We start from the raw sequence: 16,166 nt of genomic DNA, 5'->3' as shown, positions 1-16,166 counted from the left end.
AATTAATAATGTAAAAAAAAAATATTTTTTTTAAAACACCGTTTGCCGCCGTCTTCAACGGCTCCAAAAGGAGAAAAAGGAGGAAGAAACTTTCAAATATTTTTTGGAGAATCAAATAAATCGGAGCCAACTTTCAAGGCCAAGAAAGGTGGAAAAATCAGGAAACTCTCAATTCTGTTGTTGGGTTTTTATCAGATTTGGTCAATAATAATATGAAGGAAAAAATAAGTGCCATAAACCTTTCAAGGAGGAACAATTACATTTTTTAAGTCAAGAATTCCTCCAAACATCAAGTCTTTAATATGGGAGAATTTTATACTACAACAAGGAATACTTGTTCTACCCAAGCTTTGAAAGCTAAAAAAATTACAAAAATAGTAATTAGAAGTATACTTTTTGTTCTTCTTTCGCCAGCCAAGAAGAAGATTATAGAGGAGGATAGAAGTGGGAGTACAAGGAGAAGACTAGGAAAAGCATTCCTCCAAAAGCTGCAACGGTTCTCTGGGAGATCCTGGCTGCAAGGACTGCGCCTCCGGCTACTGCCAGAGATGTACAAGCGGTGTGACCTAAAATAGCTCCGATTGCAACCCCAACTGCATGTTTGTGTGTGGCAAGCTGTTCGATTCAAACCCTCACAAATGAGACAATATTCAATAACATTCACACCGTTTGATTACAATAAACACAAGAATGAATGCAAATAATACTCAGAATATCAATTCAGGAAATAACTGCAAAATCTTACTCTAGCTTTTGGTTGGCTCAAGTGTCAAACTTACAAGAATAGCTCATATGGCTACCTCCATTTGAATAATTGTAAGACATCTAGTATACTAATATTCCCCCCTTCTTAGGGATAGGGGGTCGAGGGAAGGTAAAATTTCCATGGAATTTTGGTAATTCTAAAGGACTTTTTTTTCTTTCTATTTTATGACGGGTGTCAGATTGTCAGGTCATCTTGCACTCGATTAATCCAAGAGGGGGAGGGGCAGGCATGCACAACCAATGCAGGTGCTTTAAATGAGAATCAGGCTTAAGCCCAAGACTCTTGCCATCTTAGCTACCCGTGGGGGAGGGGTGAAAGGGACTATTTAAACATCTCTTGCAAGTACAATGGGGGATATTTGGGAAAATCAAATTTCAATGGAAAGGCTATTTGACTTTTCGTCCTATTAAAATGCAAGTCAGTTTCTTAAGATAAATTTAGGCGACACATCCAGAAGGCCAAAAAAACATGCATGTAATTTTGACTACTTATTGAAAGCTTATAATGCAACAGAGAGAAGCATATGATAGAATGGGAAGATGGAATCTTACAGCAATTGTTGCAATCTGACTGCGATCACCCCATTCGGCTAGAAAAGTCAAGATAAATGACTGCAGAGATGTACAAAGACAGATAATGAAAACATTAGCCATTGTTCAAGGCATACAGAAAATTGTCAGCATTGGATTACTTATCTAGTTATGTTGTAATATCTTTAATTGTTAGCCTAAAATAAGCCCCCAATCCCACAATTTGTATAAAAATATAGTAACATATATAATTTATGTAGAAAATGTAGAGATTGAGGCCTATTTGCTGACTTACAATAATAGTGACCATGATTATTAAACTTAATCTTGAAGATAATAATAATAAATCAAAATCTGAGTAATTAGAATAATCTCCAAGAAGTCCCTAAGATATACCTCCAAAAATATAGGTGTACAAAATCTAGAAAGTATCCTGCGGATTGTGGTTTTTCCTTGTCCCGTTTCAAGTTTTTCTTCCACCTGTGTGAGTTATGAGGGAAATATCAACAATTATGAAAATGCCATTTGATTAACCTGAGTGTAGAAGAGGAAAAAAAAGAAAATAAACAATTCATCGTGTCTTGATGGTTGTGTTGTAACATTTATGTCACGTGTTGAGCACTTGAATATTGTTTGTATTATTGGAAGTCGTCTCGATGACAACTATAACAATACAAACTTTAACATTTAAAAAAAAACATCATTTCGATCCTAGAATAGTCTTGTTTTTTCTTTTTGTTCCACATCATCCACCATGGCCACTTATCAGCTTCCAAACTTCTTATGATAAATAAGCCAATTGAAAGATATCACAATGTAAGAAGATACCAATTCAACGTGGCTTGATAGTTAAGTTGTTTAATATTGTCACTATTTTGCTCCCAAGTCTAATTGCATTATCTTTCTAACTCAGTCATATATCATATATCATTTACATTGATACTGCGTGTTTACTTTTTAAGTACGAGAACTTACCTCCTCCATTTCTTTCTTTTGCGCTGATTTGGAATCTGATGACCTCCATGCAATGTAAAGCAACCTCAGTCCAAAGAAGGCATAGAGAACTGCATGTGAAATAGCATTTCAGACCCACTTAATGAAAGAATAAATATATTTTTTTTTGGGAAAACGGTTTAACACCATTTCATTAAAAAGTCCAAAAGTGGGAGAGGTCAATAATCAAAACTAGACAAATTCTAGTTTTGATTGTAAGATGACAAACAAAAGACCCAAAAGTTTCTGAATGGTGGCAGTCAAATCACATTACAAAGCACAGTTTTTTCTGAGTATTAAGTGAAACTGAATTCCTACACTTATTTTGGCTCTAATTAAATGAATTCACTAATTAGCTTAATTTTGTTAACAAAACAATATAACCATGTCTCTTTCAAATTAAGTCCTTAATCCAGTTACAAAACTCTCAGTTAAAGAACTTATATTATGTGTAATACTTTTCTCCTCAAAGGAATATAGTCACATGCAGTAGCAATCTTTGGGTTTTCTCATTTCTGTAATACTTTGCTAGAAAAAAAAGGATAATTGAATCAACGAGTTTGCTAGACCATAAAAACATAAAAGAATCCAACTTAGATGAACATGAAATTCAACAACACTAACTTGTGGCAGCTCTATTTGTATGCTTCCGTGATATCAAATTTGGCACAATCCTTCCAAGGCCAGTGGAAAGCACCTAGTTCACAAAGGGGAAAAAGAAAACAAAAGGTTGCATTATTATGGTGATAAAGATATGTTATCCCTTATAGAAATAACATTGAAAGAACAATGGAGCTTGAGCTATAGTGATCAAGTCAATTTGAAAAATGAAAAAAAAGGTAGAAATGGCTTAACTTACTGTCATTACAACCAAAGCACTGAGAGCACCCGACAAAACAATGGATTTTGGGTGACGCATAGCCATTAGGGCTGCTATTATAAAAGTCTCGTCTCCAAGCTGGAAAAAGAAAAACTTACAGTTATAAGACGTACACAAGTATAAGTTATGCATCAACATCTGTTTTGTGTTTTCCTCTTAGACTGCACTACCCACATAAAGATGCACAAAGTTTGAGAATTTTGAATAAAATGCAAACCTCATTTAGAATTATGATCACCAAACTCGAAAAGAACGCATCAACAAATCCTAGACCAGAAGCCTCTAGGCCAAGATCTACACCAACTGAATCAGGATCATCAATGTTCACCTCATCCCTTCCAATTTTTCTCAGAACCATCTGTCAACAAGAATGATTTCACAGAAACTATAATTCAATAACACACAATTGTCAATTACTAGCTCAGTTTGCAGAACTTCTCAACAAAGAAAGAAAAATGCAAAGTAGTGGTATTCAATTAACCTTGCTACGGCGACCCAGATGGCCGACGATGGATCCATTTGATTCTTCATTTTCATTGCTCAGAACAGAATCCTAAAATCGAAATGATATATACTCAGTTTCCCTGACCGATGAATAGATGAAAAGAGATGGATATGTATGATGTACCTGAGCCGACACAGAAAGCGCGGCCAAAGAGATCAGGAGGATGAGAGCAGCCTTCTTCCAAGGGTTTGATCCCAAACCCATGGCTACGAATTCTTCCTTCCTCCTCTTGGCAGCAAATTCAAAGTAGAAGAGAAGAAAACAGAGTCAAATTGTTGTCCGCAGTACCCAAAACAATAAAGAAATATAAAGAGGAAGATGAGTGCCAATGGGGAAAACGAAGATGGATCCGTTCTGGGTTATTAATATTTGTGAAACAATCAAAGTGTGAACTTTTTCGGTGAAGATCCAATTTCTTATTGCACCAACGCGGAGAGAGAGAGATAGAAGATCAGAAGAAGATTCAGATTCAGGCCTTAGATTAGGATAAAGATCCAAGTTATCCCCCACAGTTTGAGAAAGATACACAAATCGGCTCTTTATATTAAAATGTTCAACAAAAGACTCGAACTTGTAAATATGACCCTTTCTTGATGAGAGTTTATTTGAAAATAGAGTGTAATCTAAACTTAGTTTGACCTAGATCTAGATATACCAAATTAAGGAAATGATAGAATTGTTCTTATAGCGTGAGGTAGTGGTGTCTCATTGGGCTCAATGCGCAAGCTAAAAATTATCATTTTGAAGATAACTAAAATTATATAGTGTTCCAATGTATATATTTAAGTCAATTACACATTCCATATCAAAATTATCTTTTATTTACGTAAATTTATTGATTTTTTCTTAATAGGATATAATTGCAAAATTGTGTCTAAATTAGATTAGATTTTGAAACTATATTTGATGAATGGTCAAAAGTCTAGCTACGACGTATTCTGAGCTTGTTTTCATTGTTATAAATAGAAATATTATAGTTAAGGACATATTTGATCATCAATTTGTGGTTTGCTAGCCGAATTATACATAAAAGAAGATTAAACATTACAAAGACTTTGTTCCATAATAGAAATTTTACTTTTGGTAGGACGCAAACAAGTGTCACCGTCTTAATATATGAATAATTTTCATGTGGGGCATTATTACAAGTTGTTCGATAAAATAAATATTTTTTTAATTTTTGTTGGAAAAACTTTGGAAGTCAAAAATTTCATCCAAGATCCCGTTCTTTGGATGAAGCGTTATTCATGGTGGATTCTAATGGATAATACATGAAAAAATGTTATATTATGGCTAATCGTTTGTGTTACAAAAAAGGTTGTATCGGCAACTCACTTAATTTTGCATTGTCGAGATGTGACTAATATTTGAAGTTTTTTGTGGAGTACTACTAGGATTCATTGGGTGATGCCCTAATCTTTGAATAGTTGTTGGAAAGTTTGGATTGATGCGGTTGATATGACAGACCTACATATTTGGGTTATCATTCCAATTACTTTTTGGTGGACTATCTAGTTAGAGAGAAATCGTCAAACTTTCAATAATCGTAGTCGTCCGATGCGTATCATTCATAATACTATTATTATAACGTTTTCTGAGGTTCATTTAGAAAAGGTAGTAGAGTCTGTCGAAAAATTAATTGTTTTTTCGAAAATTTACGAGCTCGATAACTTATTGATTACCGTTTTTTTTCTTATTTTTATTTTTTAATTTTCATGTCATTCTTTGTTGATGTGTTTAAATGATTTTTTTTCATTTTTAATATATATGGATATTTTTCAAAAACAAAATATTTGTGTTATTATAATTTTAAAGATAATATAGATCTATAGTGATAACTTTTATTTCAACTTAAGAAATTATAAAGTGAATCAAACTCGTAATCTTTTATTTCTTAACTATGATTATTGCTATTTAAAATTTTAAATTAATTTAGTGAGTTGAATTTTTTTAAGCTTAAATACATAATTTATAAATTTCATTAAATAAGTTTATATATATTATCAAATAGAATGATTAACACTTAGTTTTATTTGTATTTAATTTATAACTAGAAATTGAATATTACATAAATATTATTAAATATTATTGAAACATAAGTTGTGATTATGTATAATATTTTTGTGACACTTTTGAACTTTATAATCTCCCTACTTTTACTCTCTTGGTTTGGTATGAATTCTTTTTGGATTTCTTAAGTGTCGCTATTTCTCAAACTACTGTCGCTGAATAGAGACGAACAGACGGTAACTGAATCTAGATATTTATTTAAATTACTTTCTCATTCTCCTAATAGCGACATAAAGAAAACCGTCGCTATTACCTTTTTTACACTAAAATATATGAGAGAGAAGATGCCACAATAATTTATTTTTTAAAATAAGGAGAACTAGAATGATACTCTACCGTCATAACCTTATATTTTCATTCAAAACACTTTAAGATGAAATCGAACCTGTGACCGCTTGGTCTAAGATATCACAATAATTATAACCTACTAAATGAGTATGTTAAAATTTGTAAGAAATTATTTTAAAATAAATGATATATATATATATATATATATATATATATATATATATATATATATTTATGTGAATATTATACCATTCCAACATAGATAAAAGATAAAAAAATAAAAAGACAATATTAAATAATATGCTAGTCTATATTTTATTCAAGTTATGTTGAATAAACATTATTATCCCATCTTTATCTCAAACATTGAAAAATTCAGATCAATACAAATTCACGGCCCTATACCTAGTGGTGAGCATTGGGTGGATTAATCCGCAATCCAATCCAATCCGAATCTTAAATAATAATTCGGATTGGATATTTTGGATTGGATTGAGATCGGATCGGATTGAGTTCGGATTGAATTAAATCGGATTGGATTAGGATTATCCAAATTATCCAAACTATCTAAATAAAAACATATTTTTCAATTTATTTTTTTATACTAAATTTCATCTCAATATAATATATATTTTACTTATCATTATTTTAACAACAATATTTATTTTTATATTTTTTTTCAGATTCAAATTTAATAATAATAAAAAATTCGAAACTTAAAAAAAAAAAAAAAAAAAAAATGTTGACTAATTTCAAGTTGATATATCTAAATATTTTTTTAGTTTGGATTATCCAAACCATTTTCAATCCAATCCGTATCCGATCCGTATTAATTAGTAAAATGGTTTGGATTACGGATTGGATAATTTTAGTTTGGATTTAATACGGATCGGACAAAACGGATTGGTTTTATCCATTTGCTCACCCCTACCTATACCAAACGGTAAAAATGAGGCTCTATGTTTTGTTGCATTGGATATCCCTTCAACAAATCTCTTTGGCTTTAATTCTTTTGCATCTTCACCACAATTCTCTGTTGAATATCAACACAAACACAATAAGTATGGTGAGTTTGATCATTTCTCTCTGTGGCTTAAATCGAATAAGAGAGACAAATTACATTTTCAAGTCCAAACATTAATCCTAACACCATTCGTGACACTAAATTATCGTTCTCTTTGATTACTCATCTCAAATATATCAACATCATCTATACTAATTTGTAACCGAACACTTTTAAATTTATAGTGGTTGTCATATCAAAATAACATAAAAATTACTAATAAAAACAATTGTTAAATAACTTACAAATAAGGAAAAAGTTGTAATAATGCAAATGAAATAGCCTGTTTGGTGATAGATGAGTTGTCAATATTGAAAAAGATGCAAATATTTGAACTTGAAGAGTACTACAAATCAGTGGCCCATTCTTTGCCTCTACATGTACACAGCTCTAAGCTAGCTGCTTAGTAATATTGTAGAATAATAAGATGAGAATTATTGTGCTCTATAATAATTGTTCTTTGAATAATGGATATGGTGTAAGTATTTGAATAAAAATATAACACCCATTGAAGGAATAATGGATTATGGGATGTGATTGCAGGAAAATATACCCATTGAAGAAACAAAATGTAATTGTCTAGAATACACATGCAAAATATAAGCAGATTACATCATCCCAAAGTTACATCCATGCTAAACTGCCTTCAGTTTGGAAACTAGCTCTCTGATAGATTTTGCAGATTTTTCATGTAAAACTATCACATACATCAATACAAAGTATATAAAAGGGAAAAACAAAGAGACTGGAAGTTAAAATTTACTATCTTGTTCCCACTAAAAGCCAATGCGAGGAGATGTCTTCCGTGTTCTCCTCAGTTTCAGATTAAAGATTGTGTGCATCTTGACTAATTGGACCACCAGTCAGGGCCGCCGCCGTCACCGTGCTTCTTCACAAAGATCTGGTTGTATTCTGGTCTTGCAGTCTGCAGATATTGTGTTTAATTATCAATAACCTTAAAATGAAATGGTAAATTTCTCATGTATAAGAATGAAGGTCGTACATAGAACACAAGAAGAAGACTGTTGTTGACAGTTATAAACCACAAACTGAGATTATGACCTTGTTTTTGATGTGGGGTTTGGGGATTATTTCCAAATAACCCGGTATCTCATAACAATTCATCAATCATATCATTCATATCAAAATACACTCTATTTTTTTTTTATTATTTACTCATCTTAATTCAACATGCTTTATCAGTTAACAATGATTGTGATATAAATGATAGCCAAGCAAATATAGAATGATAATTGTTTTATGTTAGAAGAGTTATAAAGTGGATTTAGAGGCTGAAACGCATAATCAGTTGTCATGGAGAATCTATGGTTATAGTAAGTAGAGTTCACTAAATTCAGATAGAAAGTTGTTACATGATCACAAATTACTGATTAGTAGGAATATTTTAGTAAAGTTAGTGCAACTATTAATCTTCAGATTATCTAATAAGAATATACTACAAATTTCAATTTCTGGGTATTGGACTCTAGCAATTGGCCAGTATGCTTCCCTATACATCATTGTAAGTTTGTGTATTCCCAAAACTAGCAGCATCCTAGCCAAAATAGAGAGAAATAGGCATCGGTAAAGGCTTCAATAAAGGAAGAACTGTTTCACCATCTACTGGTTTGAGATGTTACTGTTGTGCTGGCCTTTAATATTTTTCTTTTCTTCTGTTCTTTTACATCAAAGGGCATTATGAATAACTCAAAAAAGGGACGCAGAACTCACTTTGAATATTTCTTTTAATTTTGAAACCAACAAATTTGTGTCTTTGATGTGCTTGAAATAATGACTGAAGAGAAAATAAAATGGAAGGAAAAGGAGTTCATGTAACAAATAGGATAAATAGATAAGGACACAATTCTAATAAATTGTGTGAAATACATTAAATTGGGTGCACCAGGATATGGAAATGCTTTGAAGATTACATTAGCAAAAATAAACCATGAATGAGGTCAAGAAGCAAATCAGGAGACATAGAGCTTGTTTGATGTAGGTTTTTTTTTCTTAGATGATCCGACTTTTTGGAAGAAAAAAAATGATTGATGAAAAAGTGGAATATTTGGGTTAAATGACTTAAATATCTTTGTATTTAATATTTAAAATGTTATAAAAAAAATTAAGGATAATTTGATATTTTGGTTGATGATTTGAATGATGATGAGAAATAACCCTTCATCAAACAAGGCCTAGAATTTTGCATTGAAGCACATTGAACATGGATATGCACTCAAGACTGAGACAAAATGGTACTACCTAATCAGTGGCTCAGTGCTATACTAGTTCATACTTTCAATTGAAGGATTAAATCCAAAAGAATAAGACATTCAGTAGCTACTTGTGTAATGCCCTAGACTCACAAGTGCAGCAAAGATGAGGTTCGGAAACTGTACTCAAAGTCGAGCTTCTCAGGTGATCATTTGCATAAACAAAGCCGGTAGCAGAAGACGCCAAAAAATAAATATAGGAAACCCATACATCAACTTAAGATGATGGTATCAATAGATCAGCATGAGACACACTAAGCAAACCAAGGTTTAGTTCATATAGTTCTAAGTAAACAAAGAATACGAGGTTTACTATGTTATAGCCATTGACCTTGTTTGGAGTGAATTCTAGGAAGAAACACCTCTAGGTAGTCACTCACCCCTCTCTATAGGGGTGATGAATACTAGAAACTGGATTCCACACAACACAACACAACACAAGCCCCACGGGTTTCATCAGTTCAAGATCGTGTCATACACACAATACAAGTTAAGAGTACTTGATTCACCACATTAACTAATTAAACATCATCCCAATGTGTTTCTGTTTGATATTTCACTTGTCATGAATATGTTACTTTCTCCAATTGTAATTCACAGTTCCATTTCAGAACTTGTAGATGCTGACTTATAATTCCTTGTGCCTAATATTCTCATCAAGAATAAACCTCAATTTCATACTACAGTAATCTGAAACTAGGTCAAAGACTCAATCAACTCCAGCTTGAAAATTAGCCAAACTACAACTTGGAGAGACAAACAATTAAATCATAATCCTCCTAACAATCAAATTCTTTGTAACAACCAAAGTTCGAGTCGCACATGTTCATCTCTAACTAAGGGGTGCAGGAAAGTGAGAATTATGCAGAAAACAAAAAGGGAAGAAGCCAGAAGGAGGATTGATACCAGATCTTTGAAGATCAAGAAAGCAACAAAAAGGAAGAGGACGAAGAGGATCTCGAACTCGGAGAATCGGACGAAGGAGAAAACCGACGTTACGATCCGAGTTAAGAGCGAGTCCTTTCGATCCCGTCCACCGCCCACTCGTTTTGACATATTGGATATTATCCGCTTCCACTTCCAAGGCAGAATCTCCGGTGGGTGTGTGTGTGTGAACTGTGAAGAACGAATACTGATCTTTTTTTTTTTTTTTAGAACACTGATCGCCTTATGCCCGATGAGATAGATTTTTTATTTTTATTTTTTTTTTCAAATGGGATTAGATTATTGAGGGTCATGAGATTAATAATTCTATAAGTTAATTACTGAATATTAATTATTTTTATTTTATAAGTCATATTTTTCATATGGATTTGAATTTGGAACCCTAATAACTAAAATTAAGAAAATCAATTTATGTTTTTTTTTTAATTTAAAATGTTAGCCCAACTTCATAATGACATTGTTTTAATTAAATTTTAGCAAAATTAAATTGAGTTGAGAAAAATAAAAGCTATTAAATTGTTGAATATATGTATAATTAAGATATATGTTTTATAATATTATGTATTTTAAATCAATTAACTAAATCTTAGGTTATACATTTTCTTTAATAAACTCAAAATGAGTAGTTCCATTAACTTTTCAGGGATAATTGTTTATTATTTCATCAATTTTAATTTTGTTTTGTCGTTATTTACATCTTCTTTAAATGAATTGAAATTTATTAAAAATTATAATGTAAAACAAAGGAATCGTCTGTACAAATCTTGCAGGCAAGACTTATTTAATTACCAATAACAAAGGCCTCGTTTGATCTTTGGGTTTTTGGGATAAAACCCAGGTTTTATCCCAAAACCCAACCATCCCATCATCAATCAAATCAATCCTTTTATTAATTAAAATACCCAAATTACCCTCTACTTCAATATTTATTTTTATATTAATAAAAAATTATTTTAATATATATAATATTTATTTATATTTTAATTATTTTAATATAAATTAAATTATAAAATTATTTCATTTTAAATAATTTTATTAATTATCTCAAATAAAAATAAAATCACAATATAAATTCAATTATAACATACCCTATTAAAATTTAAATAATTCAAATAAATAAATAATTATACTAAAAAATAAAGTTAATATATTTGAATAACATATATATTAATTAATTTATAAATATATCTCATATAAATTAAATATTTATAAAGAAATTTATTCTATTTTTATATATATAAACTCATTCTAAATAAATATATTAATTAATTTAAGTTAATATTTTTTAATTTAATAAAATCAAAATATTATAATATAATTTAAGAAAATAAAAACAATAAAATTAAATGACATTTAAATTATAATTATAGACTACTGAAACTATTTTATTTAATTTTTTTTAATTAATTATAATAATTAAAATAAATTTATAATATAAATAAAACTATAACATATTATATTATCTCATATAATATTTAAATTTTAATAGTAATAATTTATAAAATTAATATTTATTTAAAATTTTATTTTTATATTAATAAAAGTTAATACTAATATATGTATAGTTTTTAATATTTATTTTATTATATTTTAAAATTTAATTTAATAGAAATTAAATTATTTCATTTAAAAAAAGTATTATTAATTATAATATATATATATATATTAAAATTTTATTTTTTATTAATAAAAGTTAATATTAATATATGTATAGTTTTTTAATATTTATTTTATTATATTTCAAAATTTAATTTAATATAAATAAAATTATTTTATTTAAAAAAAGTATTATTAATTATAATATATAAATAAATAGAGTTTTTTTATTAATAATAATATTAAAATATTTAAAGTTTTTTAATATTTATTTTATTATATTTTAAAATTTTATTTAATTTCATATAAATTAAATTATGTCATTTACAAAATATTATATATATATATATATAAAGGGTAAAATTGGTATAAATTTTAAAAAACCTGGTTTTTTTATCAATTCCATCATACAAGGGTTATTTGGACAAAACCCAGGATTTATCCAAATAACCCCTTCCTCAAACAAGCTCAAAGTCACATAATAATACAAAAACTCACACCTAAAGTCAAATTATTGTTGACATTAATACAAATTCTCGAAACTATTACATTATTTTTCTATAGGACATGCTTTTATTATCGACTCATTTAAATCAATCTCTTTATTTATTGTTTTTACCCGAATTTCTAAGAAATATCTCAATTGAAAGAATATCTAAAGAGAACTTCTCAAAGGGTGCCTCGACTTAATAGTATTAATGGTGAGCATATATATAAGCAAATTTGAATAGGAACGATTTTAGTATTAATGGTAAATTCCTACCTTACAAAAATAAATTATCCTAAAGCCATGTGCTACTTCTGCATTTTCATTAGGACATGGGGTCATTCTATTTCTTGGACCCGCCTAATTAATAGGCATGTTCTTGTTTTAGTATAAGCTTGATAACATTATATACAAGTCATTTTATTGAGAACCAGTTATTATTATATTATTTTATGTGGATTAATAGTAATAAGTTCAATTACTAAATGTTTAATTATATTAAAATTTAGAGTAATGAGAGGGATTGACAATTTTTTTTTTTGACAAAAATGTGTAAAAATAATGTGTTACCCTCTAAGGTGGATTGAAAATTTAATATGAGAATTATTTTTTTCAGAATTTCAATTCAATTAGAAGGTGACAGATCATTCACTACAGGTTTTTATCAAGATTTTTTTCGTTCTTTATAATTTTTCTAAAATTTAATATGATAATTTTAAGTGAATTCATTCATAGTTTAGTACAAAAATCTCACAATCAAAATACACTAAATGGGTCTAAATTCTTAAAAGTAAATTTTGTATAAAAGTAAATTTTGTATAAAAGTAAATTGAGTCTCATTCAATTGTTAAAAATGCAATACATATGCCAAGACAGACAATAATGCGTTTGTAGAGTTAACAACAAGATAGAGAATTGAGAGACTTGATTAGGTTTATGTGTTTTTGTTTTTATTTTTTTTTCTTATATTTTTCATATGATATTTGTGTGATTGTACTTTATTATATCATTATTTTATTATAAATGAAAACATTAAAAAATAATAATAATTTATTTTCGTCACTATATATATATACCCCTATACTGTTTTTTTCTAAAGCTACATTACAATTTACAATAAAATCAAACACCTACCAAAAAAAAAAAACAAAGAGACCTTTTTTCTCAGTTTTCCCATTTGTTCACACTTTCTTTCTTTCTTCTTCTTCCCCCTTTGGTCTCTCTCCTTGCACCCTAAAACTAACTCAATTCCTCTGCAATAATTTATCCTCCTGCAAATAAGAAATCTCCATTGAAGATGTGGTCACGAAGCTTCTTCATCTTCATAGCTTTTCTTTCCCTACTGTTTGCGTCCTTCTTAAGCGCAAGCGACCTCCGATTCCCCCATGTGAGTTCGCTCCCTAGATTCACTCACTCACTCACTCACTGTCCTGTCTACCCAGTACCCAGATTCTCTTTTTTTTACTAGGGTTTTAATTATTATCATTTGTTCTAATGGGTGATAGATCTGAACAGGACGAATCGATGGCGCCGGAAATAACAACGCCAATGATGCCGAATAAAGGGGAGATGGCGGTGAGGATGATGATGATGAAGACAACGAACGAGAATAGAAGAAGATTGGGAAGTTTTCAGATATGTTCTGCTTGTACTTGCTGCGGTGCTAAAGGGTATTGCTTGCTTTCTCCTTGCTGTTATGCCATTAATTGCAATCTTCCAAACAGGCCCTTTGGATTCTGCTCTTTCACTCCCAAGGCCTGCAATTGCTTTGGTTGCCATCTTTAGTATTTAGTAGTCTCTCATTAATAATAATTTATGTCCTCTAAATCTAAATGGTTTCATTTTTAATTTTTAATTTTTTATTTTAATATCAGGATTAGAGCTTAAATGTGAGTATTAATTTAAGATTTCATAAAGTTAATTTTATTATCTTATAATAAATTAAAATATCACCTGTTTTTTTAACTTATTTTTTTCCCCTTGTCCCCATTTGGAGTTACATCAATTTTGTCTTTGTTTATCTACCCCCAACCCTAAACACTATTTCCATTTTTTTTAACAACAATGAATACCTTAATTTGATATGACCAATACTTCTAATTGGTAAAATTGAACCACCAAACTCACAAAAAGGTCAAATAGATACATACACTCACATAAACATTTAGAATAGTAATGCCCCAAATCTTAAAATGGGAATTTTAAATGATAAATTTAATAATTCAATTTATATTTTATTACAATGTTGGATATTTTATGATAATAACACAAACTTTCATAAAATGAAAGTTTGTGAATTACTTAGACAATGTTCAAAATCAATGTTAGTTTAGGAAGGAGAGGTGTGATATGAATGGAGGGTAATGAATGTCTCAAAAGCATCTCAGCCAAATCTTTTTAGGGTTGGTGGTGGTTGGCAATAATAATAAGTGACATTAATATTACTGTTTCCTGTCCCTTTTAATATATATAATTTTTTTTCATTGGTGGATAGATTTAGCTTATTGGCTAATAAATTTGGTTGTATATTTAGGAAAATTTTGGTTAGGTTTTGTTTGATTTAAGTTGTTATTAAAGAGAATCTAACAATCCGTAGTTATCCACATCCTAGCATTTATTTGACCTAACTATATTAAATAATACAATGTCCAAGTAGGAACAACTATCTGTCATGGACATGGACAATACATCCTATCATTTTCCCATTAATTGGACTACAAGTTAATAGAATATGTAATTAAGGTTATCATTTCTCCATGGACCTTAAGGTAATATGCAAATATATATATATAAGTAACATAGTGTAGCCATGGGAGATATCCATGGGCTTTGTATTGCCTTGTTTTGAAAGATCAAGAGTTGGATCTGAATTTAAAAAAAAAAAATTGAATATTAATTTAAATAAGATAATGTTTTAAAATAAATAATTATACATTTAATAAGCATCTCCCAAATCAATCTATATTAACTTTGTTGTCTTTTACATTCAGCATTTTTGTTTTGCGAAAAACCTGAAGTTGAAGTTAGAGTGTATACAAATATTATTAAATTTATTAATATATAAGTATATTTCAGAATAATATTTTATTTAAATTAATATTTTAATAATATATTTTTAAAATAAATTTAATATATTTTTTTTACTTAAACCTATATAAACTCCCAAATTGAGCTGAATTTTTGGATCACAACTCAGGGTGGTGTGGACTTAATTGTCGATAATTCACTGGTGATCATTTTATTGATATTTTGAAATTCAATGATAGATATATGATCATATTAGTCATTTAAGGAACAAAATACATTTTTATTGCTCGTAGATTTCTAGTCATGTCCTTGATATAAAAAATAAAGTAAAGTAAAACTAAAACAATTTGCTTAAAAATTCTGTAATCTACTAAATTTTTTTTTGTTTATATAACATTTTTTTTGTGCTTCATCCTCCATTTTACAACTTGAGGTTGTTTGCCTTCGTCCCAAGTACCAACTTTTGTATTTCATTTCGAATGATTTATTTTAATTCGGACAAGAATTCCTCTCTAGTATGTTTATACAAATTATGATAAATTTTGTCTTATTTTATTTTATATGCAATTATTAGGAAAAATATAAGTGGGGAGAGAGTGATCGAGCTAACTTCTTGAAATAAAAAATCGTTATTTATTTGTAATAAAAACTTAGATAACTATAAAGTAATTCTAGATTTTAAGTAAAAATCGTTAGTATAATATAAAATAGTAATTTAAATTAAAACCATGGAGTTGTTAGATTTT

At 29.2% G+C, this 16,166-nt stretch overlaps 3 protein-coding genes across 4 annotated transcripts; 1 reads left to right on the top strand and 2 right to left on the bottom strand.

Annotated features, from left to right (window-relative positions):
* Positions 1 to 214: 214 nt before the first annotated feature.
* On the bottom strand, positions 215 to 4,152 carry LOC124932436 (GDT1-like protein 3). Its single transcript, XM_047473063.1, has 9 exons — positions 3,798 to 4,152; positions 3,651 to 3,722; positions 3,387 to 3,527; positions 3,149 to 3,247; positions 2,914 to 2,986; positions 2,272 to 2,360; positions 1,693 to 1,776; positions 1,318 to 1,377; positions 215 to 615 (listed from the first exon to the last, which is right to left on the bottom strand). The coding sequence occupies exons 1-9, from the start codon at positions 3,876 to 3,878 to the stop codon at positions 427 to 429; spliced, it is 888 nt and encodes a 295-aa protein (XP_047329019.1). The 5' UTR covers positions 3,879 to 4,152; the 3' UTR covers positions 215 to 426.
* A 3,477-nt stretch (positions 4,153 to 7,629) lies between these two features.
* On the bottom strand, positions 7,630 to 10,514 carry LOC124931493. Its single transcript, XM_047471971.1, has 2 exons — positions 10,272 to 10,514; positions 7,630 to 8,020 (listed from the first exon to the last, which is right to left on the bottom strand). The coding sequence occupies exons 1-2, from the start codon at positions 10,419 to 10,421 to the stop codon at positions 7,943 to 7,945; spliced, it is 228 nt and encodes a 75-aa protein (XP_047327927.1). The 5' UTR covers positions 10,422 to 10,514; the 3' UTR covers positions 7,630 to 7,942.
* A 2,972-nt stretch (positions 10,515 to 13,486) lies between these two features.
* Positions 13,487 to 14,378, top strand: LOC124932088. Of its 2 annotated transcripts, none has more exons than XM_047472693.1 (2): positions 13,487 to 13,780; positions 13,909 to 14,378. In XM_047472693.1, exons 1-2 carry the CDS (start codon positions 13,691 to 13,693, stop codon positions 14,176 to 14,178), a joined length of 360 nt encoding a protein of 119 aa, XP_047328649.1. In that variant the 5' UTR covers positions 13,487 to 13,690; the 3' UTR covers positions 14,179 to 14,378. The 2 variants fall into 2 exon arrangements, with proteins under 2 accessions (XP_047328649.1, XP_047328650.1); XM_047472694.1 differs by having other exon boundaries at positions 13,899 to 14,378.
* Positions 14,379 to 16,166: the final 1,788 nt, after the last annotated feature.

Source organism: Impatiens glandulifera, chromosome 3 (genome assembly GCF_907164915.1).
Source record: "Impatiens glandulifera chromosome 3, dImpGla2.1, whole genome shotgun sequence".
NCBI lineage: Eukaryota > Viridiplantae > Streptophyta > Magnoliopsida > Ericales > Balsaminaceae > Impatiens > Impatiens glandulifera.
The sequence above is the reverse complement of the archived record's forward strand: the minus strand, read 5'-3'. Positions and strand labels throughout refer to the sequence as shown.

Coding starts and splice junctions, on each gene's coding strand:
- LOC124932436 (XM_047473063.1), bottom strand. CDS start 3,878: ATGGGTTTGGGATCAAACCCTTGGAAGAAGGCTGCTCTCATCCTCCTG. Junction 1,378..1,692: donor GTACACCTATATTTTTGGAG/GTATATCTTAGG, acceptor ACATCTCTGCAG/TCATTTATCTTGACTTTTCT. Junction 616..1,317: donor GTCAGATTGCAACAATTGCT/GTAAGATTCCAT, acceptor TGAATCGAACAG/CTTGCCACACACAAACATGC.
- LOC124931493 (XM_047471971.1), bottom strand. CDS start 10,421: ATGTCAAAACGAGTGGGCGGTGGACGGGATCGAAAGGACTCGCTCTTA. Junction 8,021..10,271: donor TCTTGATCTTCAAAGATCTG/GTATCAATCCTC, acceptor CAATATCTGCAG/ACTGCAAGACCAGAATACAA.
- LOC124932088 (XM_047472693.1), top strand. CDS start 13,691: ATGTGGTCACGAAGCTTCTTCATCTTCATAGCTTTTCTTTCCCTACTG. Junction 13,781..13,908: donor GCGACCTCCGATTCCCCCAT/GTGAGTTCGCTC, acceptor AGATCTGAACAG/GACGAATCGATGGCGCCGGA.